Raw genomic sequence first — 27,002 nt, 5'->3', positions numbered from 1 at the left:
GTTTTTAGTTATGTTTATATATTTTTTTCCAAATAGTTCAAGAAAGACCACTACAAATGAGCGATATTTTGCACCGTTATACAATTTAATAAATCAGAAACTGATGACATAGTGCTGTATTTTACTTCTTTTCCTCAACCAAAAATGCTTTGCTCTGATTAGGTGGTACTTGAATAAAAAAATGTTCTCAGGGGGTACATCACTGAAAAAAGGTTGAGAACCACTGAAATAGAGAGTAGATCCAACATAAAATAGACATTATAAACTAAGAGAGGTAGCTAACATAGAACCAGTATTATCTATTGCTTATTCTATGTCTAGAGGGCTCTTATAATGTAAAAAAAGAAACATATTTAGAAGATAGTACTGTATTTTCCACACTATAAGGCGCACCGGATTATAAGGCGCACCTCCAATGAATGGCCTATTTTAAAACTGTGTTCATATATAAGGCGCACCGCATTATAAGGCGCATAGAGTAGATGCTACAGTAGAGGCTGGGGTTACGTTATGCATCCTTTAGACCAGGGGTAGGGAACCTATGGCTCTAGAGCCAGATGTGGCTCTTTTGATGACTGCATCTGGCTCTTGGATAAATCTGAGCTGACTTTGCTTAACATGATAAGTAATGAATAATTCCACTTGTAATCACAGTGTTGAAAATAATGTTCAAAATATAAAACATTCTCATGCATTTTTAATCCATCCATCCGTTTCCTACCGCACCTGTTCAAGAAGTTGCGTTAATGGTAAGAAGTTATTTATTTATTATTGGTTAGTGTGGGGCTTGCCCTCCTGGGGGTTCTTCAGACCACCAAGCACCGACCTGAGAGCCTGTTTCAGGGTTACAATATTGTTTTATTTTTCAGTAAGTCTCTCAGTTGCTTTCCAGCAATTGTCTTTTTCTCCGTCGTCCTTGCTTGTGCTTTGGCTCCAGCTCCAACCCCATCTCTCCTCCTGGCTGCTGCTTATAACAGAGCGACAGGTAATGAGATAACAAGGCCCAGGTGGGCCATCTACGCACCTATCGCTGATTTCGAGGGTGCTCGTGGCAACACCCCGCTTCGCTGCAGGCCCGCAGGCCATGCCCCATCCACAGTTAGCTTCCGAATAAAACTGTTATTACAAAGAACAAGAGACCTATTATACTCTAGAAATGTTGGTCTTACTTAAAAATGCACGCATTTAGTTGTGTTCAGTGTTAAAAAAAATATTATACGGCTCTTACGGAAATACATTTTGAAATATTTGGCTTCTTGGGTCTCTCAGCCAAAATGGTTCCCGACCCCTGCTTTAGATGGAGTTGCACTAAAGGGATTGTCAACAAAACAGTCAGGTCAGTCAAACTTTATTACTAGATTACAAACCAGCGTTCTGACAACTCTGTTCACTCCCAAAATGAATAAACAGCTGTTTTATTATTTTCCCCGATTCAAAAAACACATAAAAAACAGTCTGATACTGTTACGGTAAATCAAACGTTAGTGCAATCACAATATAGTAACACTCGAAAAAGTGCAAAGCAATAATATATCAATAACTCAACGTTGCTCAAATGATAATTTCACACAACACAACACACAAAATAAACATGTAAAGCTCACTTTAAGTTATTCCTCATCCACGAATCCCTCGAATTCTTCTTCTTCAGTGTCCGAATCAAACAGTTGGGTGAATACGGTATCCAACATGCCGTCTCGTCGAAGTCGTCATTAAACGAGTCAGTGTCGCTGCTGTTAATGTTAAATTCTCTTGCTGCGGCTCTATTCCCGTGTTCTACTGTGTGACTGATTGCCTTGAGTTTAAACTCTGCGTCGTAAGCGTGTCTCTTAATAGGAGCCATTTTGGGGTCTTTACATAAACACACAGAAACGGCACGCCTCCCGTAATCATATATCCCAGCATGCATCGTGCGCTTCTTCTTCTACGGGGGAAAATGAAGTTGGCGGCTGCTTACCGTAGTTGCAAGACCTGTCGTGGCTCAATATTGGTCCACATGTAAGGCGCATAGGATTATAAGGCGCACTGTCAGCTTTTGAGAAAATTTGAGGTTTTTAGGTGCGCCTTATAGTGCGGAAAATACGGTAATTAGGTTTTTTTATGCTCGCAGTCAGAACAGGACAGATGAACAGCCCTTAAAAAACCTGATAAAAATAATTGTATTATATTAATATAGTTAAACAAATCACGTTTGTTCACGACAGACAAAAGATGCTATATGTTTTACAAAGTACATAAAGTTAGTCATTCTTAAAGGGGAACATTTTCACAATTTCAGAAGGGCTAAAACCAATAACAATCGGTTCCCAGTGGCTTATTTTATTTTTTGAAGTTTTTTTCAAAATTTTACACATCATTCAATATCCCGAAAAAAGGCTTTGAAGTGGCGGATTTTCGCTATCTGTAAATCCACCCGTCCATTTTCCTGTGACGTCACATAGTGATGCCAATACAAACAAACATGGCGGATAGAACAGCAAGATATAGCAACGTTAGCTCGGATTCAGACTCGGATTTCAGCGGCTTAAGCGATTCAACAGATTACGCATGTATTGAAACGGATGGTTGGAGTCTGGAGGCAGATAGCGAAAACGAAATTGAAGAAAAAACTGAATCTATTGAGCGAATAGCTTTTGAAGCTATTCGGCGATCGCCTTCTAACCAACGATTGTATCTTTTGACCACTGGAGCAACTTTAATCCGTTGATTGGTAAGTGTTTGTTTGGCATTAAATGTGGGTGGAAGGAAAGGCTGGATGCAAATATAGCTAAAAATGTACATACAGCTAGCCTAAATAGCATGTTAGCATCAATTAGCTGGCAGTCATGCCGTGACCAAATATTAGCACATAAGTCAATAACATCAACAAAACTCACCTTTGTAATTTCATTGACTATCGTTGGAAATGCATCTGCTTTGAGTGTCGCAGGATATCCACACATTCTTGCCATTTCTGACATGTTAGCATCAATTTGCATGCCGTGTTAATCGATGCACATTCCACGTAAGTCAACTTGAATACGTCCCTGATCGTGTTGTTACACCCTTCGACAACACACCGACGAGGCATGATGTCTTCAAGGTACGGAAAACAGTCGAAAAAACGGAAAATAACAGAGCTGATTTGACTTGTGTGTGTAATGTGTTTGAGAAAATGGCGGATTGCTTCCCATTGTAACGTCACGGGTGAAAGGTCATCGCTCCGACAGCGAACAATTGAAAGGCGTTCAAATCGCCAAATTCACCCTTTTAGAGTTCGGAAATCGGTTAAAAAAACATACGGTCTTTTTTCTGCAACATCAAGGTATATATTGACGCTTACATAGGTCTGGTGATAATGTTCCCCTTTAAAAGTTTTTAGACAATTGTCAAGCAAAAGTGTTCTGTTAAACAACTCATGGTAACTTATTGTTACATTTTTTGCTTTGTAAAATCTTACTGTGAGCACCTTTTAATTTATTTGCAAGAAATTTCCAAAAACTTTAAGCTTTACTTCACCAACATTGCGATTTTAGATTTGATTGTAATTACTCAATGTAGGCTTGTCCTTCAAAGGTGTCGGTAGTCTTTTTGGAAAGTCCAGAAGACTGTACACAAAGGTGGGTTCTGGCGGCGCCTGGCAAGAAATCGAGAGTGAAAATGTGACGTTTGTTTCCGATGTTGACTTTGACTAGCGTGTCTCACCTGTGTTGAGGGTTGTGAGTTTCCGTCCGCGTTGACGTCTGCGCGAAAGATTGCTCCATCTTTGGTCCCTACAGTAACACATGACAATATCAGTTTGATATCCTTCTCATTGTTTGATTTTAGTCCTGGTTTTTCTATTGATCATCCAAATGATTGATTTTTGTCACACAAGCGTACGAAACAGAAGCCGGTACAGCAGAACTAACCTTTTACAGGCTCAACAAGGACATGTGGGTTTCCTGTTGGCATTTAGCGAGTAGCATTGCAATGTGTCTGTTTTGTCAGGTCACAGAGCATCTTTGAAGCCTACAGATAATTATACAGTGCGGAATCACCAAAGTTCACCCAACAGCCCAATATCACTAACTTTTTGTGAGCCATGTAATCGTTTCTTCTCCAGCTGATGAGCAGATATGATTTTGTTTTAATTCTCTTACAATAAACCAACCATCACTATATTGCCAAAAGTATTTGGCCGATTTTTACTCCGGTACTCTTGTCTTGTTCTGTATATTGTATAGTATTTTGTATTTCTATTGTGTTTTCTAGGGGTGTGGGGAAAAATCCATTCGAATTTGAATCGCGAATCTCATGTTGTGCGATTCAAAATCGATTCTCATTTTAAAAAAAATCTATTTTTTAATTAATTAATTATTATTATTATTATTATTATTATTATTATTATTATTACTGTGCGAGAGTTTGAACCCTTCTGATTAAAAGTTATCGAAAGAGTTTTGATTACTGCTCCGGTTTGGATTTTACGCGACTTCAAAAAACCCCTGCGCAAATTTTCCTAAAAAATTTAATTTTTGCCTCTTTGAGCTGTAATTTGACCCCCTTAAAATGCTTCAAAGTGCAAGTTATAGCTCTACTATGCAAAGCGAAAGCAATTAATCAACAACATCCAGAAACGGCGGTCCGTAATTTCACCCCCTTACATGCTTCAAAACTAGACAAATTTTACACGCACATCAGGACTGGCAAAAATTGCCATCTAATAAAAAACCAAACCCTAAAAATCTAAATTGCGCTCTAGCGCCCCTAGGAAAAAACACAGACAAAACTGCTTGTAACTTCTGTTAGGAATGTCGTAGAGACATGAAACAAAAACCTCTATGTAGGTCTGACTAAGACCAGGGCTTGAGTCGCAGGGGCTGCAGCCAAAGCGGACCCGACCAACGCTGCTTGCAGCTTTAATTATTATTATTATTTTTAAATAAAACCAACAAAACAATACACAGCAATACCATAACAATGCAATCCAATTCCAAAACCAAACCTGATCCAGCAACACTCAAAACTGCAATAAACAGAGCAATTGAGAAGAGACACAAACACGACACAGAACAAACCAAAAGTAGAGAAACAAAAATTAATATTATCAACAACAGTATCAATATTAGTTATAATTTCAGCATAGCAATGATTAAAAATCCCTCAGTGACATTATCATTAGACATTTATCAAAAATTTAAAAAAAGAACAATAGTGTCACAGTGGCTTACACTTGCATCGCATCTCATAAGCTTGACAACACACTGTGTCCAATGTTTTCACAAAGATAAAATAAGTCATATTTTTGGTTTGTTTAATAGTTAAAACAAATTTACATTATTGCAATCAGTTGATAAAACATTGTCCTTTATAATTATAAAAGCTTTTTACAAAAATCTACTACTCTGCTTGCATGTCAGCAGACTGGGGTAGATCCTGCTGAAATCCTATGTTTTGAATGAATACAGAATCCTTTCAAATCGGGAAAAAATCGTTTTCGAATCGAGAATCATGTTGATTTGAATAGAAAAAAAAAATCGATATTGAATTGAAACGTGACCCCAAAAATCGATATAGAATCGAATCGTGGGACATCTAAAGATTCACAGCCCTTGTGTTTTCTATATTGTACAGGATTGCCTATTATTTTCAAGACTAGGACTATGGTGTGGATTGTTTTCCCAAGGTGCGAAGTGACTGGATCGGCCATGGCGTGAAGGTAATGACATCTTTTAATTTTAACACTCAAAAGTATTAAAAAACAAGGTGTATAAACAAAAACTCGCACAAAGGCAGAACTATGGACATAAAACAAAACTTGCACACTATAGCATGAATAAAGAACACTTACTTGGAACGAGAAAAGAGCTTGAAAAAGAGCAGTATGGATCCTCAGCATGAATAACAAGGTTGTATAGAGGGTGATATCGCCAGGCTGACTGCCTGGCAACTGCAGGCTTAAATAGTAATGTGGTGATTGACAGCAGGTGCATGAGTCCAAATTAATCAGGTGCGTGACATGAGGACAGGTGAAAACTAATAGGTTGTCTTGGAAAAAAAGCAGGGAGTGAAAAAACAGGAACTGACAAAATTCAAAAACCAAACAGAACACAGCCAAACTAAACATGATCACCAGGACATGACAATTATTTTTATTGGATAGTAGTCTGTTTATTTCAATTGTTAGTTTTTTCTTTATTACCTCTTGTGTATTTTATGTCTACCCCATATTTGTTCCCACTACCGCACCTTAAATTGGAGTCCTTAATCTCGTTATATGCAAATATAATGACAATAAAGTCTATTCTATTATATTCGATATCAGGAGGTGTTGTCCTAATTCCATGTGCAGATTAGATGGATTAGATAGAACTTTATTTATTCCGTCAGGAGAGTTCCTTCAGGAAAATTAAAATGTTCAGCACAATCCCATTGAAGATCAGACAAACATTACAGGGAGACAGAACAGGATGGTTGACGGGTCTGCCGGCTTCCAGTGCCCCTTACAAAAAGGTGACATACAGGTAAACAAGTGGGGGGGAATGGGAGAAAAAAATAGAAGATTGAAATAAAATGAAAAAATTGGTCTTAGTCTGGGCCCTGGAGAGGGGGTCCAGACTGAGGCCAAGGAAAAAAAAAACTCATAGCCATAGTACACATCCCTCTTACATGTGTGTAAGAGGGAAACATCAAACATCAAAGACCACAAATAACATTAAAGACATTAGAGTAATGGAGCTGATGTGCGGATAAATGACATTATTAGAACAATTAAGGTTCTAGTAAGTTTAAAGTTTGTGCTGTTACTCTGACTACGGATGGCTACCTTTAACAAACAATACGGTACCGATTCCCATTTGCTGGGAATCGATACTGGTACTAAACGGTACCAATTTTCACTGCATGTATGTGTGATAACGTGTTAAAGGGGCCCTATTATACAAAATCAACTTTTCTTACCTGTTGGCTGCTGATGTTGTGTGTTTGGGATCTGCATTGAAATCAAACCATCGAGACATTGTGGAGATACTTTTGGAAAAATAGTGTATTTGTCCACCTGCCTTGACTCACATATGAACTTGAAGTGCCATCCCATTCCTAACCCATAGTGTTCAATATGATGTCGGTCCACCTTTAACACTTCACCCTTGCTCCTGATTGGTCGTGGTTAGGGCCTGGCATGGCAGCTCCCGCCATCAGTGTGTGAATGGGTGAATGTGGAACTAGTGTCAAAATGCTTTGAGTACTTTGAAGGTAGAAAAGCGCTATAAAAGTATAACCCATTTACAATTCACCATTTTACAAAAAACTACAACAAACTAATATGGTGGGACGAAGACGCTGTTGAAGTGTAGGCAAGTAAATAAGACCACCCACAAAATGGTCCATCCTGAAGAGACGTTATACCCAGTCATTATATCTTGTTTTCTTATATATCTGAGTCTCATTTGCAGGTATTACATAGTGGACTTTGCATGCAGTTGCAATTCCAAAACATTAGTTGGCAGTAGTGTATAGACTATGGTGTGTTGCCTAGCCAGGAAGTAGTCTTTGCCATGAAACGGAATGTGCCAGTCTTGTCTTTTGTTGGCCCTACGAACTGTTTACACTTTAAGTGTTGCACTTATTGTAGACCAGCTGTTTGATTGTAACATGCATCTTAGTTGTAGTTTTAATTACCATGTTTGTACGTTTTAAAATTGTCACTTAAAATCACCAATGTGGCATATTCAATGTAAAATCGAGCGACAACAATTTGGAAAAATGGAGCCTTACATTACGTTTGAGAGTTTTCTATCAGGAATACTTTCTCTGTTGCCCTGAAAAATTGTAACATTACCCAGATGCAGTTTGGCTGATTCCGTTCCGACAGCGGTTTGAGTGTTTATTTCCCCACCAAGTGTTAGAACCGGTCCATGGTCTGCAACCGAACACGACGTCACAGGCAACAAAAGTATTAAAATGTGGCACTGTTTGATTTCATGTGAATCGATACAAAGCTGTACTGACGGGATTTGATTGGTACCTACAAAAAAAGTACCAATTTCGGTACCCATTGTCAGGTTCAAACACTGATGACATCTATTAAACAAGACAAGAAGTGAGGAAATAAACAGAGACATAATTCAATTTGTCTCAATTGAGGAGAGACACCGGGACACTGTACTCTTGTACAATCTCCAGCACGCTCTGGCGAAAGATTGTACAACTCCTCCATTATTTGACTTTCGCTGACCACATGCCCACAGCAGAAAAATTTTATGTAAATTATCAAAAAACAAAGACAGATCTCACCTGTTCACTGGAAACTCAGAGAGTTTTCCATTCTCTCAGTTTCCAGTGAACAGGTGAGATCTGTCTTTGTTGCACCAAGCAAAGTCTTGGTAGATTCCGCTGTGTACGTTGGAATGAGACGGAAGTGGTTATCTATTGTCCTCAAAGACCTGGCGATGCTGAATCCAGGATGAGCCCAAGCCCGAGGCATCTTCTTCTTTTGTCTTCAATGTGACCGAAAACAATGACTGTTTACATACACCCCATTTCTGTTGTGACATGTGTTGTTGCGTAAACATTGAATACCTAGATAAAAGAGGAGACGTAAACCTTTTTCCTCAGGGCGTGGTACAGAACTGTACGGAGAGTACAGTGGCCATGTCTCTCCTCAGATTTGAGTCCAAATTGAATTCTGTCTCTATTTGATTCCTTGCCTTTTGTCTTGTTTAATAGATGTCATCAGTGTTTGAACCTGACAGGGTCGTAAACAGCGTTGCCTTTGGTAACAGAACAGTTCAAAAGAAAAAGGTCGTAAACACTTCACAGAAAAGGTCGTAAACAGTTTAAAGAAGAGGTTCGTAAAAGAGTTCAAAGAGACGTCCGTAAAACAGTTGAAAAAGGAGGTTGCCTAGAGGGGATTCTTGTGCTGCTTCCTTTTCCCTTTTATAGTCCTTGGGTCAGACAATATATTTCTGTTTGATTATAAAATATGAAAAAAACAGGAACACCTTCATCTTGCTTCCCTCTACACAGTGGAGTTTTACGAGCCTTACACTTGCTTCTCACCGGGCACTCAATGTAACACAAAGTTTTTTGTGATAACTTAGAAACAATTATTCTAAAACCCATCCTTCCAAATGTCAGAAGTGTTTATGAAGGTATTGGGTTAAAGCAAGTATTAAATAGTAGACTTTATGGCTCCCTAAATTTAAATTGTATTGGGCACCTCATTGTACGTATTTCAATTATCTTTGTACTGTATGCGTCAAGATAGTTGTTGACCAGCGCTTTCCTGTGTTAACGTGATTGCTTGAATATTTGGCGATTATTATACGGACAACAAGAAAATGTGAGAAGGAAAGTCCATACTGTACCTCGAGTTCGGACACAACACCAGAATAAACAGGGGAACACCGCTGCAAACACGACGACAAGTGAAACCACAAAGATGGCAATGACTGGACCAGAAAAGGGAAGATGACTTGTTCTAGGCGTGTGTTTGGTTGTCTGTCTGTTTTCTTCTACGTGAGAAACTGTGGGAGAGGAAAAGAAAATGTGGATTTAGGATGAACGCCAAAATACAGTGGGGCAAAAAAGTATTTAGTCAGCCACCGATTGTGCAAGTTCTCCCACTTAAAATGATGACAGAGGTCTGTAATTTTCATCATAGGTACACTTCAACTGTGAGAGACAGAATGTGACAAAAAAAATACAGGAATTCACATTGTAGGAATTTTAAAGAATTTATTTGTAAATCATGGTGGAAAATAATTATTTGGTCAAAGCTCTTACTGATGGAAGGAGGTTTTAGCTCAAAATCTCACGATACATGGCTGCATTCATTCTTTCCTTAACACGGATCAGTCGTCCTGTCCCCTTAGCAGAAAAACAGCCCCCAAAGCATGATGTTTCCACCCCCTTGCTTCACAGTAGGTATGGTGTTCTTTGGATGCAACTCAGTATTCTTCTTCCTCCAAACACGACGAGTTGAGTTTATACCAAAATGTTCTATTTTGGATTCATCTGACCACATGACATTCTCCCAATCCTCTGCTGTATCATCCATGTATCCATTTTGGTATAAACTCAACTCGTCGTGTTTGGAGGAAGAAGAATGCTGAGTTGCACCCCAAGAACACCATACCTACTGTGAAGCATGGAGGTGGAAACATCCTGCTTAGGGGCTGTTTTTCTGCTAAGGGGACAGGACGATTGATCCGTGTTAAGGAAAGAATGAATGGGGCCATGTATCGTGAGATTTTGAGCCAAAACCTCCTTCCATCAGTGAGAGCTTTGAATGGTTGACCAAATACTTATTTTCCACCATTATTTACAAATAAATTTTTTAAAATTCCTACAATGTGAAATCCTGTCTCTCACAGTTGAAGTGTACCTAAGATGAAAATTACAGACCTCTGTCATCATTTTAAGTGGGAGAACTTGCACAATCGGTGGCTGACTAAATACTTTTTTGCCCCACTTTAGTTACTAGTGCAAAGCTAATACTATTTAGTTATCTATTTAACTTGCGGCCAAGGGGCCAAATCCGAGTTCAGTTTTAAAGCTTGGGAGACAAACATTTTTGCAGCAAATTCCCAAAACACGAGAGTGGTCTTGATCTATAGAGGAACTTGGACCACTGTAAACAGATCCTTGCATGGACATTTTAACAGTGGTGGGCCTTCAGGGCCAGTAAAAGCCTTCTCTGTTGGCCTAACATTAATCATGATCATAAATTAATAAAAGTACATTTTTAAGTTACTTTTCATAATTATATAGAATGATTAATCATATTCTCTTCTTGTCATATTAGGCCCCAGTGTTTCTTGTTTCTTACATTAGAGCTTTTATCCAAAAAATAATTGAACTAGCTTGTTGCCAGCGCTGTATGAATGATAGACATTTGCGATAACCAATCCGATCACGAGTTGTTGACTGTAGCCCATCTAGGTAGCCTTACTTTGAACGTGACTGTGATTGGATACTCACTTGTCACTCCCAAGTGAGTATGCAATCACAAGATGTGATTTACGAAAGCAGGAAGGGGCGCCAGAGCCATACCCGGCCAGCGGAGAAATCAGCGGTACTCACTTTTCAAACCCACTAAGAAGGAGAGGAAAGCGTTGAGTAGGTCCCCACTATGGACTGGACTCTCACTATTATATTAAATCCACTATGGACTGGACTCTCACAATATTATGCTAGACCCACTCGACGTCTATTGCATTTGGTCTCCCCTAGAGGGCAGAGAGACTTCAGATGTGGGGTCACCCACATCTGCGGTCCTCTCCAAGGTTTCCCTTAGTCATTCACATTGACATCCCACTGGGTTGTGAGTTTTTTCTTGCCCTTATGTGGGATCTGAACTGAGGATGTCGTTGTGGCTTGTGCAGCTCTTTGAGACACTATTGATTTAGGGCTATATAAATAAACATTGATTGATTGATGACAGGTGGCTGATGTATATTTGCAAGGCCATTTTCTAGAAGGATATTCAAAGGGTAACTAGATCTTGTGAGACGAGGTCGGCCGACCCCGGAAGGTAGCCAAGCTGACCCGGGCGGTGAAATGGTTTGCCCGCCACTTCCACTCGATTCAACCATCTATGAGCGGTACCACTGGCGTATACGACATCGGATGGGTGCTAAAAATTGTGAGTTCAAATATTTTACATCTTTACTTTTTCATGTTTAATATGTTTTTTACAATTATTTAAATTTTGACTCTACCACGTAAGATATGTTTTAATTTGCTGATGCGGGTTGACTAATTTTTAAATGCGCCGTAAAATAACCCCGTTTTTGTACACTGTTGAGGTGTTTGAATACACAGTTGTGAGCTAGTGTGTTTCTGCGTAGTATTTTTCTAGCTGTGGTCAGGTGGTGACATGAATTATGGTATTTTGAGAGCTGTTTATTGGGAAACACACGGCCCTCCACTGCATTTTAAACTTTCGAGCAAACATGGGACCCTGGGGTCCAAACATGTGATTTACATGACTGAGTCGTTCCGTAAGGCACCCTTTTTAAGTCCTCTCTTTTTTAGCAGTTGTTTATTTTTGTAATAGATAGATAGATAGTACTTTATTGATTCCTTCAGGAGAGTTCCTTCAGGAAAATTAAAAATTCCATGAGCAGTGTACAGAGTTGAGATCAATTTAAAAAGTAAATAATGGGGGTATAAATGGAAACAAAATAGAAAAATATTACAATAAGAATAAATATATAAAGCAACAATAGGAATACAAATATAACAGTAAAAACAGAATATAACAAGAGAAAAAAAATTATGTGATTTATGTAACTAAAGTGTAGCTTGTTTACTTCAGATGCAGTCAGTCGTCATTTAGTTATATTGTACTAGTGGCGTTCCTCAAGGTTCCATTTCAGGTCCTCTCTTTTTCATCATTCGGGCTATTCGACGGTTCAGCTGCAGAAGATTCTTAAAACTCCAGAGTGCTGTCATACATATAATCTTTGAATAGCTTTTTTGCAGAAGGTACTTAAAAACAGCAGATCTTATTCAATCACACCCTTTCACGATTACAACTTACAACATATTGTTTGCTTTCATTCTGGTACTTATTTAAAATATATATATATATATATTGTTGCGATCTGTGACTCAGATCTTCACATGTTTATTTTTCCATCTTTGTTTCATTCTCTTCTGACCCACTTACTTCCTGTTTAGTCCGTTACCATGGTTACACATTGATTTCACCTGCTCCTCGTTTTCTACACACCTGGTTCTCCTTGATTTCTCCCTATATAAGCTTTCCTCTTTTCTTTGTTCAGCCTCGGATCCTAATTTGCCCACGCGCAACAGTGACGACTCTCGACCTTCATCTTTGTATGTATATTCTCGCTAGCTTTTACGCTAAGCCATTTGTTTATTCCAGCTCACATGCTGAGGAATTGTTTTTCTGTTTTTGGTTTGCCTTCTCTTTACAGCAGTGTTTTTGTTCCTAGCCTTTTATTATTTAATAAATCCATTTATAACTTACCTTGTTGTGTTCATCGCTTCGACGCATCCACGGGAAAACCACACCGGCATTACAATGCCGAAGAAGAGTCATCACAGTAGGATCCGAGCATCAAAATGTTTTTCCGCGTCGAAACCACGGGAGGAACCCTTCGACTTGGGTTTGTGGTTGGAGCTCGTGGCTTGGGAGCAGGAAAGACTTGACTGTGGGCCTGAAGTCCCCTCCGAAGCCGTTCGCGCTGCCCCGAAGAGGCGGGGGGTCCAGTGGAGAGGCCCCCCGCACGGCAGTAATGTTCCAGCACCACTTATTCCTCCCCATGGACACAGCAAGTTTCACCCCGTCCAGGATTCACCCGTCATTACCGGTAATCCTGCTTGTTTTTTTTCAAATCATTCCTTAAGCTGCCATGACACTTTTTCTGACACAAGCGATGACGTCAATTGGGGAACGCCCACCGGTGACGCAACACCGGCCTCTGTTGATGACATTTTTTCAGAAGATTTTTATATTGTGGACAGTAATTCTCATTCCCAACCTTTTTTGAATATCAATAACATTCATGACAAGATACAGAATTATCAGGATATTTTTTCTTATTATTCTAGTCAACCTCAGTCACCTAGTTTTTCTCCTACACCTCCTTTAAAACCTCATTCTCCGGCCAAGTCCAAGGTGTTTCCTCCCTTTTCTAAAGGAAATTCTGGACAAATTAAAGGGGAGGAGTCGGCCCGCCTCCAAGCCTCCCACCACCCTCCCTTAAGGTCAGTCCCTGACCATAGGGAACGGGTCTGGGATCCCCGTCTGGAGGAAGGGGCTATGACCTATAGCTGTGCTACGGAGGTAGCACAGATACTACCCTCTAAACCACAGCCACCATGTAGACCTCCTCCACCTGTTTTTCCCCTGGCCAAGTCTCAACGGCCTTGTAGACCTCCTCCACCTGTTTTTCCCCCGGCCAAGTCTCAACGGCCTTGTAGACCTCCTCTACCTGATTTTCCCCCGGCCAAATCTCAACGGCCTTGTAGACCTCCTCCACCTGTTTTTCCCCCGGCCAAGTCTCAACGGCCTTGTAGACCTCCTCCACCGGTGTTCGGACTCGCGAGGTCATTACCTCCAGCACGTCCTCCACCACCGGTGTTCTGCACTGCTCCCAGTCTGGTTCTCACACCAGCACATGACTCTCGCCTGGTTTTCAAGCCAGAATTAGACTCCCACCTGGTTCTCACACCAGCCTCCGACCCAGAACTGGTTCTCATACCAGTTACAGACTTTAGCCTAGAGCCCACTCCAGTACCAGCTCCAGAGCTGGAGCCTACTCCAGTACCAGCTCCACGCCGCCAAGCGCCGGTACCAGCTCCGCGCCGCCAAGCACCGCCGACGACGGGGCTGGAGCCCACACCAGCGTCGACGACGGGGCTGGAGCCCACACCAGCGTCGACGACGGGGCTGGAACCTTCACCTATGTCGACAGGGCTGGAGCCCACTCCAGTGCCAGCTCCTCGACAAGCGCCGGTACCAGCTCCACGCCGCCAAGCACTGCCGACGAAGAAGCTGGAGCCCACACCGGCGCCGACGATGAGGCTGGAGCTCACACCAGTCACGACTCCTGCGGCTCCCAGGCCGCCTCCGACGACTCCTGCGGCTCCCAGGCCGCCTCCGACGACTCCTGCGGCTCCCAGGCCGCCTCCGACGACTCCTGCGGCTCCCAGGCCGCCTCCGACGACTCCTGCGGCTCCCAGGCCGCCTCCGACGCCTTCTTCGGCTGCAGCACCCGCATCATCCTCGCCAGCTGCACTCGGGCCTGCTTTGGCTGCAGTCCCCGCACCCTCGTCTGCTGCTTCCAAGCCTGCTGGGATTTCGGTGCTGAGGCGTCGTCCACCACGTCGATCACGGGCGTGGCCTCTGCGAGGTCATCCTCCTCGCCAGACACTCCCTCCTCCATGTCGGCCACGGATGTGGCCGTGCCCGGGTCGTCCGCCTCGCCGGGCACCTCATCCTGCGATGCGGCCACTAATGTGGCCTTTTCGAGGTCGCCCGCCAAAACTTTTTCGGCAGCGGCGTTCCATCCGCCGCCGCCACTTGACTTGTCCTCGGTGGATTCGGGGACACACGACTTGGCGACCCTCCACCGTGGCCTCCCTCCGCCCTCCCTTCGTTTGTGGACTCTGTTTTTGGGGAGGGGGTTCAAGTTGTTTCTTATTTGTTTTTGTTTTCTTTGAGACATCTGGAATCTGTCTTTTTGGGGGGGGGAATACTGTTGCGATCTGTGACTCAGATCTTCACATGTTTATTTTTCCATCTTTGTTTCATTCTCTTCTGACCCACTTACTTCCTGTTTAGTCCGTTACCATGGTTACACATTGATTTCACCTGCTCCTCGTTTTCTACACACCTGGTTCTCCTTGATTTCTCCCTATATAAGCTTTCCTCTTTTCTTTGTTCAGCCTCGGATCCTAATTTGCCCACGCGCAACAGTGACGACTCTCGACCTTCATCTTTGTATGTATATTCTCGCTAGCTTTTACGCTAAGCCATTTGTTTATTCCAGCTCACATGCTGAGGAATTGTTTTTCTGTTTTTGGTTTGCCTTCTCTTTACAGCAGTGTTTTTGTTCCTAGCCTTTTATTATTTAATAAATCCATTTATAACTTACCTTGTTGTGTTCATCGCTTCGACGCATCCACGGGAAAACCACACCGGCATTACAATGCCGAAGAAGAGTCATCACATATATTTTCTGCGATGAGGTGGCGAGTTGTCCACATGACACTTTGCCCGATTGTAGCTGAGATACGCACCAGCGCCCCCCGCGACCCCAAAGGGAATAAGCGGTAGAAAACGGACGGACGGATATATATATTTTGCAGTAAAAAAAAATTGTCCGCGTCTCAGGGTTAAACGGCAATGATAACAAAATGCGTTGTAGTTGACACTAAATACTCTTCATGGATCATATGATAAGGGAGGCAAGTCAGGCCCCACCGTTCATCATGAAATATATTTGTCTATTGAGCCATGTTATAAATATATTGTCTGTGTCACTCCAAATTTGCTGAATCGGCACATTCCCGATCAAATACAGGGCTTAGAAGCTTGAGATGAGACTGCGTGAGCTGAGGCTTCCCTCTGATTGAGCAATACTTCACTCTTTCTGTTGATAAGCCTGTCGCCAATATGGTCTACAGCAGGGGTCTCACACACGTGGCCCGCGTTATTTTGCGGCCCCCACCTTAATATGAAAGTTTAATGTTAGTGCGGCCTGCGAGTTTTATATGAATGCCGCTTGACAGCGATGTGTTATTTGGGTCCAAAATGGCTCTTTCAACGTTCTAGGTTGCCTACCCCTGCGTTAGTGGAAAAGCGGCAAATGAGTGAAAGCGTTAGAAACGTTGCCATGGAGACGAGGGTTTTCTTACGTGCCTGGCTGCAGTCACACTGCGACACCTGTCCGTCAGTATTAACAGTCCCTGATAACCTGGACCAATTCAAACCGATATTTGTTTTTTTTATTGTTTAGTTTGCATTGCCTCTCACGATGAACACTACATACATTTCTTTATGACGCCGCATAACACTCCGGGAGCCGTCACTTTTCTGTGCTCGCTATCCCGGTACTTTCCCGGCTATTATCTGCCAACCGCCGTGTTGCTGTAGGAAGGAAAAGTGGAACGGCAAACATTGCGGAAATAACATTATTCTCCGTGCGTCGGCTAAATACAAATATATTCCACAACCCCAAACATACTTGCCAGCCCTCCCGAAGTTTCCGGGAGACTCCCGAAATTCAGCACCTCTTCCGAAAACCTCCCGGAAGAAATTTTCTCCTGGGAATCTCCGGAAATTCACGCCCCCTCCAGCTCCATGCGGACATGAGTGGGGACAGCCTGTTTTCACGTCCGCTTTCCTGTTATATAAACAGCTTCCCTGCCCAATCACGTTAAAACATCTACGGATTTTTAATAAAAACTGCACACACAAGGGGCTTCACGGTGGCAGAGGGGTTAGTGCGTCTGCCTCACAATACGAAGGTCCTGCAGTCCTGGGTTCAAATCCAGGCTCGGGATCTTTCTGTGTGGAGTTTGCATGTTCTCCCCGTGAATGCGTGGGTTCCCTCCGGGTACTCCGGCTTCCTCCCACCTCCAAAGACATGCACCTGGGGATAGGTTGATTGGCAACACTAAATTGGCCCTAGTGTGTGAATGTGAATGTGAATGTTGTCTGTCTATCTGTGTTGGCCCTGCGATGAGGTGGCGACTTGTCCAGGGTGTACCCCGCCTTCCGCCCGATTGTAGCTGAGATAGGCGCCAGCGCCCCCCGCGACCCCGAAAGGGAATAAGCGGTAGAAAATGGATGGATGGATGGATGCACACACAAGGAGACGAAGCAGAAGAACAAGGAAGTTACAGCCATGGCAAGGCCGCATGTAATAGAGTGATTCTATGTTGTCTGTTGCCATCTTCTGGTGAATGTTGGCTATAGCGTTATGGGGTTGCTTTTTGATTGGCCAACAATCTACGTGGTGTTGTGCACCTGACGGCAAGTGACTCTCGCCAGTACGCAAATAGCAGAACAAAGGCTACTCAAATAGTGAAAGGTAAGTGTTGTTGTTTTTTTTAATAACCAATAAGCACAGTACAGTTAGTAGAACAACTGTGTTTTTATTACTGTGTATTTGACAGGTGCCGTCTGAAATTCAACTATTTCTTTTATTTATATATGATAAAATAAATATATATAGCTAGAATTCATTGAATGTCAAGTATTTCATATATATATATATATATATATATATATATATATATATATATATATATATATATGTATATGAAATATGTATGAAATACTCGAGTTGGTGAATTATACTTAACCGCGCCGCCCGTCTCCCGAAATCGGAGGTCTCAAAGTTGGCAAGTATGACCCCAAACATGTCTTTTTCAAAGCCTGCAGCGAAGAAAAAGCTTAGCGATGTGCAAAGACAATTCCAGGAAAAGTGGGAGATGCAATATTTCTTTGTTGAGCACAGGGGCACCCTGACGTGTCTTATTTGCACAGAGAAAGTTGCGGTGCACAAGAAATACAATTTAAAACGTCATTATACAACTAGACATGCTGAAGAGTCTGCAATTTATTTTTTTAAGAAATCTTTTCCCGCGGCCCAGCCTCACCCAGACTCTGCATCCAGTGGCCCCCAGGTAAATTGAGTTTGAGACCCCTGGTCTACAACCTGTGCAATGTATTTCATGTCAATGTGATATTATTCTTGTTGCTGATTGGGGCTGCAACTAACGACAATTTTGACCTTAACTAATGGTCAGCGAATGGGATTATGAAGCTATTCAGGGGCTGTAATTTAGCCAGTAAGGTGACAACAGTCCTTCCTTGTGTATTGCTGGTAAATTGGTTTCGGACATGACTGCGAGAAATTAATTCCCGCGAAGTAGAAATCAAATAATTTCATAGCTAGAGCAAATATGTTTTTTAACATTACGAGAGCCCTTTAACCATAAAACAATACCCTTTAGTCACCTTTACACTCTTTTAATGCAATATGCTGAGCCAATCAGTGGCTAGGATACTGAACAACGCGCTCTGAATGGTTTAGTTTTCTTTAGTGGCCAATAAAGTTACAAGTTAAAGTACCAATGATTGTCACACACACACTAGGTGTGGTGAAATTATTCTCTGCATTTGACCCATCACCCTTGATCCCCTCCTGGGAGGTGAGGTGAGCAGTGAGCAGCAGCGGTGGCCCCGCCCGGGAATCATTTTTCATGATTTAACCGCCAATTCCAACCCTTGATGCTGAGGGCCAGGCAGGGAGGTAATGGGTCCCATTTTTATAGTCTTTGGTATGACTTGGCCGGGGCTTGAACTAACAACCTACCGATCTGCACCCTGGGGACACAGTAAATTATGTGGTGAACCACATAAAATTATGTGGCGTCACATTAAATGATGTGGCGGGCCACATAAAAATGAAGTTGTCGGCCACCTAAAATGGTGTGGCAGACCACATTAAATGACTGCTGTCATGTCTATGGGATCATGTTTTGTTTTGGTCATGTTCGGTTTTGTTTTTTGGACACTCAGGTCCTGTGCCTGCACTTACTTGTTTGCTTTGTTATCATGCCAACTCATTAGTTTTCACCTTGTCCTCATGTCACGCCCCTGTCCTCATGTCTCACACCTGTTTGCAATTATCATGTCTATTATTTAAACCGGAAGTTGCCAGAAAGTTAGCCCGGCGACTTTACCCCTACTCCCTTCATGCCATGCCATGCCTGCTAATCACTCAGCCCATATTTTCCCTCCTGCTCATGCCACGTAAGTTTTTGGTTCTTTTATGTCGCAGTTGAGTTTTGTTTTTTGTCTATAGTCATGCCATAGTGCTAGTTTTGTTTTCCAGTCAAGTTTGTTCTCCGCCCTTGTGCGCGCCTTTTGTTTGTCTTTTTGAGTTATAGTGTTAAGAAATAAATATGTACTTACATTCACGTCTTGCTTGTGCCAACTTTCCTTTGCCTCGGTAAAACAAACCACCTCATAGTCCAAACCTTGTCAATTGCGGACCACATAAATGAAGTTGTGGACCACATAAAATGATGTGGCAGACCAAATTAAATTATGTTGCGGGCCACATAAAGTGAAGTTGTGGACCAAAGAAAATTATGTGGCAGGCCACATTAAATGAAGTTGTGGACCACATCAAATGTGACAGACCACATTGAATGACATGGCAAGCCACTTTAAAGGAAGTAACGTTCCACATAAAATGATGTGGCAGACCACATTGAATGATGTAGCGGGCCATATAAAATTAAGTTGTGGGCCACATAAAATGGCGTGGCAGACCACATTAAATGATGTTGCTGGCCACTTAAATTGAAGTTGTGGACCACATAAAATCAAGTGGCAGACCACATTGAATGATGTGGCGGGCCACTTAAATGAAGTTGTGGACCGCATTAAATAATGTGAAAAACCACATTGAATGACATGGCAAGCCACTTTAAATGACATAACGGTCCACATAAAATGATGTGGCGGGCTACATAAAATGAAGTTGTGGGCCACATAAAAAGATGTGGCAGACCTCATTGAAATTGTAAGCAGATCGCCATACAAACGGTGCAGTCGTTGTCTTTGTGCTATTTCTGATAATTTGTCATTAAATAGAGGAATAATGTTGGAATCGTAACAGTTACACAAATTCTGAAAGTTAAAGCAAAAAATATTTGACCATTTGGTGAGTTAAAGAGCCACAAACATTTCAACTTACTTACTTCACATCAAATATTTAACTTCTGATTTTTGGAGGGAAAATATTGCATAATTTTTTTTCCTATGCCATACAAAATAGGGTTTTCTTTGACAAAAATTGTATAAAACAACCAAAACATATTATAAATCGATAGATCTAAAGTTGATTTACAGATTTAAGCATCTAAAGTAAAAAAAATATATAAATACATGTATGACATACTTTTAACACTTTTATGAGTGGTACCCTCAAGGGTTGATGGGTCTTCTAATATAGTTTTTTTTTTTTTTTAAAAACGGTCAATGCTCAAACCATTTTCCATCCATCCATTTTCTACCGCTTGTCCCTTTTGGGGCCGCGGGTGGTCGCTGGAGCCTGTCTCAGCTGCCTTCGGGCGGAAGGCGGTGTACACCCTGGACAAGTCGCCAACCATTATCATGAATAAAAATCTATTTTGTTGTGAATTAACGACTTATTTAAGGCTTCAATTATTTCACACTGAATATTGGACTTTTGAGGGTTTTGGCAGAGGAGGGAGTGGAATTGCATAGTGTGTCTTTTTGCCATAGCAAAAAAAAGTTCTTTGACAAAAAGGCCATAAAACATGAAACAACATAAAAAAACTTATATCAACAAATAGATCTAAAGTTGATCTATATCGGGGGTCAGCAACTCTAGAGCCGCACTCGGCTTTTTAGCGCCTTAATGGCTCCCTGGACCTCTTTCAGAGATGTTTGAAAAGGCAAAAAGATAAATGTATTTTTTATTTTAATACATTTTCTGTAGGAGAACAAACACGACAAAAACCTTCCTAATTGCTAGAAATCCCACTGTTTATGTTCTACATGTTTCACTGATGAGAGTATTTGGCAAGCACCGTTTTGTCCTAATTTCAGCAATCGTTGAACTCACCATAGTTTGTTTACATGTATAACTTTCTCCGCTGTTGCCACAGAATGACGTGTTTTTATGCCACTCCTTTTTTGTTTCATTTTGTCCACCAAACCTTTTATATTGTGTGTGAATGCACAGAGGTGAGCTTTGTTGATGTTATTGAATTATCAACTATTTGTTAATTAGTCGATGGAGTGTTAATCAGGCATATTTGATCAGTGCATGATAGCGAGCTAATCGATGCTAACATGCTATTTAAGCTAACTGTATGTACATATTGCATCATTATGCCTCGTCTATAGGTATTTTTGAGCTCATTTTAATTTATTTTACTTATGTCCTCTGTGTTTTTAATTTGTATGTGCATGTCTCATGACACATTATCTGTATATAATATTGGCTGAATTTCTGATATTTTTTTTTGTGCCATATTGTTCCAGACCATAGCAAACGTTACCCAGCTTGCAAAGATTGTAATTAATCCATTAGAAGAAGGCTGTCACAGTTAGTTGGTGACAAACCCCAAGATGCAGAGAAGGAGGCAGGCATTGAATAAGGAAACATGGTTTTAATATAAAATACTACTACAAAACCAAACAAAGGGTACAAACAAAAAGCACGCACGTGGGTGGATAACAAACTAGGCTATGAACAAACAAAAACTGAAAGCAGGGAACAAAAAACAGTAAGCTACACAAAGCGACCAAATGAAGCTTACCGCTACACTGCAACGACCCGTCAGGAGCGACAATACAGAAGCGACATGCAATAAAATAATCCAGCAGTGACTGGATGGGAAGACAGGTCTAAATAGGAGCGGACTGATGGACACCAGGTGTGGCCAGGTGCCAATCAGCCGCAGCTTAGGGGGAACACAGCACTCAGGGAGGAAGACAGGAAACCACCAAAATAAGAGCGCTGACAGAAAACACTACACACACAGAGGAAACAAAGACAAATGCAGAGGAAAAAACTAAAACATAATCAAACTGTCAGAGGCAAGCCTGACAAAGACAGCCTGCCGTTTCCTTAAACTTGGACAAACACATCTGTACCTTTAGCCATTCTGAGACAGTAATTTCCAGGAGTTATCTCACCCTCTTAGAAGCCTCCGTTTTACTAATGTTTTCTAATGTTGCAAAAATGTGTCGAAAAAGATAAAAATACAACATTTCTGTCAACAAAGATTTGCGTTAGCCTTTGATAGTACGCTAATATAGCTAATATAGACACTTACATCATGTGTTGTCTTCATTATAACCCTTACATAAGGCTTTTCAATTTTTTGCAGCTCCAGTCAGATTTTGTTTTTTGCAGAGGGGTTAGTGCGTCTGCCTCACAATACGAAGGTCCTGCAGTCCTGGGTTCAAATCCAGGCTCGGGATCTTTCTGTGTGGAGTTTGCATGTTCTCCCCGTGAATGCGTGGGTTCCCTCCGGGTACTCCGGCTTCCTCCCACTTCCAAAGACATGCACCTGGGGATAGGTTGATTGGCAACACTAAATTGGCCCTAGTGTGTGAATGTGAGTGTGAATGTTGTCTGTCTATCTGTGTTGGCCCTGCGATGAGGTGGCGACTTGTCCAGGGTGTACCCCGCCTTCCGCCCGATTGTAGCTGAGATAGGCGCCAGCGCCCCCCGCGACCCCGAAAGGGAATAAGCGGCAGAAAATGGATGGATGGAGTATTTTCGGTCCAATATGGCTCTTTCAACATTTTGGGTTGCCGACCCCTGATCTAGAGATTTAAGCATTGATAGTAAAATAAATATATACAGCCGGGAGTTAAAGGGGAACATTATCACCAGACCCATGTAAGCGTCAATATATACCTTGATGTTGCAGAAAAAAGACCACATATTTTTTTAACCGATTTCCGAACTCAAAATGGGTGAATTTTGGCGAATTAAACGCGTTTCTGTTTATCCCTTTCTGAGTGACGATGTCAGAACGTGACGTCACATCGGTACTCAACGCCATTTTTCCCTACCACATCACACACATCGAGTCAAATCAGCTCTGTTATTTTCCGTTTTTTCGACTATTTTCTGATACCTTGGAGACATCAAGCCTCGTCTGTGTGTTGTCGGAGGGTGTAACAACACGATCAGGGACGGATTCAAGTCGATTTACGTAGAATGTGCATCGATTAGCACGGCATGCTAATCGATGCTAACATGCTATTTAGGCTAGCTGTGTACATATTGCAGCATTATGCCTCATTTGTAGCTATATTTACATCCAGCCTTTCCCTCCATCTACATTTAATGGCAAACAAACAAATACCAGTCGACGAATTTAAGTTGCTCCAGTGTCAAGAGATGCGAAAGTCCCTCGTTTGGTTTTTACCGGCAATGCTACGACAGAGATGGCACAGAGATGACAAGAATGTCTGGATATCTTGCGACACTCAGAGCAGATGCATTCCCAACAATAAAGTCAACGAAATCACAAAGGTGAGTGTTGTTGATTTTATTGACTTATGTGCTAATCAGACATATTTGGTCGCGGCATGACTGCCAGCTAATCGATGCTAACATGCTATTTAGGCTACCTGTATGTACATTTGAAACCATATTTACATCCAGCGTTTCCTTCCACCCACATTTAATGCCAAACAAACACTTACCAATCGAGGGATTTAAGTTGATCCAGTGTCAATGCGAAAGTCCTGATCGGTTGGTCTGCACATTTTACCGGCGATGCTAAGACAGACATGCACGGCCGAATAGCGTCAATAGCTATTCGCTCAATAGCTTCAGTTTCTTCTTCAATTTCATTTTCGCTATCTGCCTCCATACTCCAACCATCTGTTTCAATACACGCGTAATCTGTTGAATCACTTAAGCCGCTGAAATCCGAGTCTGAATCTGAGCTAATGTCGCTATATCTTGCTGTGCTATTCGCCATTGTTTGTAATGGAATCGCTCTGTGACGTCACAGGGAAATGCACAGTGGCTTAGGCAAATAGCGAAAATCAAGCACTTTAAAGCTTTTTTTAGGGATATTCCGGGACGGGGAAAATCTTGAAAAAAACTTTGAAAAATAAAAAAGCCACTGGGAACTGATTTTTATTGGTTTTAACCCTTCTGAAATTGTGATAATGTTCTCTTTTAAAGTGCCTCACCAGCCATGAAACTGCACGTTACTGAAGAAAAGACATTAAAAGTTGTGTCTTACTGGTGTCAGGGCGGTTTTCCTCCAAAACAAGCAGGCGTACGGAAGAACTCCTTCTGGCCGGTCCGCTTTTCGTGAAGAGGGTGGCCCAGTAGGTCCCGGTGTGACCGTGTGTGAGGTTCGTAATTTGGTAAAGTGCAGAAGAATTGTCCAAGTAAATACTAAAACCTGTCGAGCAACCTTTCTGCGGAAACCACTCAGCCATCTTCTTGGGGCCTGTCTTGTAAACTGCAAAATGGCTCGTCTTGGTGATGATGGTTTGATTAAACCTGAACTGGAGTGTGACGTTTTGGCCAAGGATCCCTGTGACCTCTGCTTGGTCTGCTTGGCCTGTGCGTGGACAAAAACAATGTGCAATAAAAGACTGGCTGACTGACGTTGACAATGGCGTATAATTAAGGATGTTGTTCCGGGGCCCCGAGCATAGGGAGGCCCCTGGGCTTTTTGTAAAATGTAATTTCAAATAAATGATAATAATGAAAAAAGACGTCATAAATGGTAATAAAAAAAATTATTTAGCTGTGAAAGTTTAATAATAAGGTTGATTGGCTCAAATTAATAATGTTAGCGAACCTAATTTCGAACACTTCACTCCACACAGACGTCAAAACCTTATCAAATTTCACCTTTAAGCTTTCACGGCCAGCCCCAGGCTTTTGGAATAAGGATGAGGTGATAAAAGAAAGGTTGAAATAGAAAAATCTAAATGCGGCAGCATAGGGGAAAGTTACAGTATGTGTAAGTCAGTTTCACTTTTGCAGAATTGTGATGCATTCAAGGACCCTCAAATAAAGTTAGAAACAGAGGCGTCTGGAATTTTAACCCCCAGGAGATGCACCAATTATAATATGATCATAATAATGTTGACGTATTATCTACTGATGATAAGCCTATGTGTATCAGACACTCTCATTTTTAAGTAAAGGAAAACTTGACAGATTTGTAATCATATTTAAGTTATTAATGTGGGGTGATATAGCTCGGTTGGTAGAGTGGCCGCGCCAGCAACTTGAGGGTTGCAGGTTCGATTCCCGCTTTCGCCATTCTAGTCACTGCCCTTGTGTCCTTGGGCAAGACACTTTACCCACCTGCTCCCAGTGCCACCCACACTGGTTTAAATGTAACTTAGATATTGGGTTTCACTATGTAAAGCGCTTTGAGTCACTAGAGAAAAGCCCTATATAAATATAATTCACTTCACAGGTGATGTGATTATCTATATTCATAATCTGGCTACTTTATATTGACTTTTAGAACAAAACTCAATCATTTTGGAGGGTTTACCTCTCAATGTTCTAGACCAATGGTTCTCAAATGGGGGTACGGGTACCCCTTGGGGTACTTAAAGGTATGCCAAGGGGTACGTGAGATTTTTTTTTAAATATTCTAAAAATAGCAACAATTCAACAATACTTCATAAATATATGTATCGAAAAATAGCAACAATTCAAAAATCCTTTATAAATAAATTTATTGAATAATACTTCAACAAAATATGAATAAACTGTGAAAAGAAATACAACAATGCAATATTCAGTGTTGACAGCTAGATTTTTTTCTGGACATGTTCCATGAATATTGATGTTAAAGATTTCTTTTTTTGTGAAGAAATGTTTAGAATTATCCCCAAAGAGGGCACTTTAAGTTGATGATTTCTTCTATGTGTAGAAATCTTTATTTATAATTGAATCACTTGTTTATTTTTCAACAAGTTTTTAGTTATTTTTATATCTTTTTTTCCCCAAATAGTTCAAGAAAGACCACTACAAATGAGCAATATTTTGCACTGTTATATAATGTAAAAAAATCAGAAACTGATGACATAGTGCTGTATTTTACTTCTTTATCTCTTTTTTTTCAACCAAAAATGCTTTTTTCTGATTAGGGGGTACTTGAATCAAAAAATGTTCACACGGGGTACATCACTGTAAAATCTCACGTACCCCTTGGCATACCTTCAAGTACTCCCAGGGGTACGCGTACCCCCATTTGAGAACCACTGTGCTATACAAATAAAGTGGATTAGATTGGATTGAAAAACCGAATTAAGATTTTGTGTTTTAAAAAGTGGGTTTCCGCAATGAATATTTCTTTTTAGTGCATGTAATCATGCCAAGTATGTGTATGAGGCGGCGAGGTTTGGGTTAAGGGTGGCATGGAGGGGTCTTTTCAAATAGATTTGTATGTGGGGGCCCAGAATGCCGTGCTACGCTCCTGGACGTCAGCATAACCCAAACTAACCGTTGCTTGCACATTTAGAGACATAAGAAGACTCGACAATAATAAAGGACTGGCATTTAACTAACAATCCCAATTGTACAGATTTTTTTTTTTTTTTTAGCATGATATAATTATGGGTTGATACCAAAATAAGAGATTACGTGCATGCAAAAGAGACTTACCAGTGACGGCCATGTGCATCGTTATCATCAAAACAAACTCCAGAGGCTTGGTGACAATCTCCCTCATCATGACTGATGTTATGTTTGTGTGCCCAAAAGAAGACAGTCAACAGGAAGTTCAAAGTGAAGCGCTGATATGGTGACCTTGCGCAGAGTAACTTGTGTAAGTCCCCCCCACCCCCCAACCGCCCCGCCAATCGAGCAGACAGAAAAACCCTCATGTGAGTTAGTCCAGGAAGGGCTCATTGTTTAGATGTTGAAGCATCCTGTGCTGAAATGCTACGCACTTTATGCAGTCAAGCGAAGTCTACAACGTTTTCCAGGCCAAGGATCCAA

General features: G+C 41.4%; 1 protein-coding gene across 3 annotated transcripts; it reads right to left on the bottom strand.

Moving 5' to 3' along the window:
* Positions 1 to 837: 837 nt before the first annotated feature.
* On the bottom strand, positions 838 to 26,855 carry LOC133540619 (uncharacterized). Of its 3 annotated transcripts, none has more exons than XM_061883384.1 (6): positions 26,667 to 26,853; positions 24,268 to 24,594; positions 9,330 to 9,488; positions 3,685 to 3,752; positions 3,532 to 3,616; positions 838 to 967 (listed from the first exon to the last, which is right to left on the bottom strand). In XM_061883384.1, the coding sequence occupies exons 1-6, from the start codon at positions 26,734 to 26,736 to the stop codon at positions 846 to 848; spliced, it is 831 nt and encodes a 276-aa protein (XP_061739368.1). In that variant the 5' UTR covers positions 26,737 to 26,853; the 3' UTR covers positions 838 to 845. The 3 variants fall into 3 exon arrangements, with proteins under 3 accessions (XP_061739368.1, XP_061739369.1, XP_061739370.1); XM_061883385.1 differs by having other exon boundaries at positions 838 to 964; XM_061883386.1 differs by lacking the exon at positions 9,330 to 9,488 and having other exon boundaries at positions 26,667 to 26,855.
* Positions 26,856 to 27,002: the final 147 nt, after the last annotated feature.

Source organism: Nerophis ophidion, linkage group LG22, assembly GCF_033978795.1.
Source record: "Nerophis ophidion isolate RoL-2023_Sa linkage group LG22, RoL_Noph_v1.0, whole genome shotgun sequence".
In the NCBI taxonomy this organism is placed as follows: Eukaryota; Metazoa; Chordata; class Actinopteri; order Syngnathiformes; family Syngnathidae; genus Nerophis; species Nerophis ophidion.
This window is presented reverse-complemented; position numbering and strand designations above follow the sequence as displayed.

Bases quoted from the DNA above. Each gene is read 5' to 3' on its own strand.
- LOC133540619 (XM_061883384.1), bottom strand. From the start codon at position 26,736: ATGATGAGGGAGATTGTCACCAAGCCTCTGGAGTTTGTTTTGATGATA. The intron at 24,595-26,666 runs GTAAGTCTCTTT...GTCCACGCACAG, and splicing joins GATGCACATGGCCGTCACTG to GCCAAGCAGACCAAGCAGAG. The intron at 968-3,531 runs GTAATTACAATC...CTCTGTTATAAG, and splicing joins GAAGGACAAGCCTACATTGA to CAGCAGCCAGGAGGAGAGAT.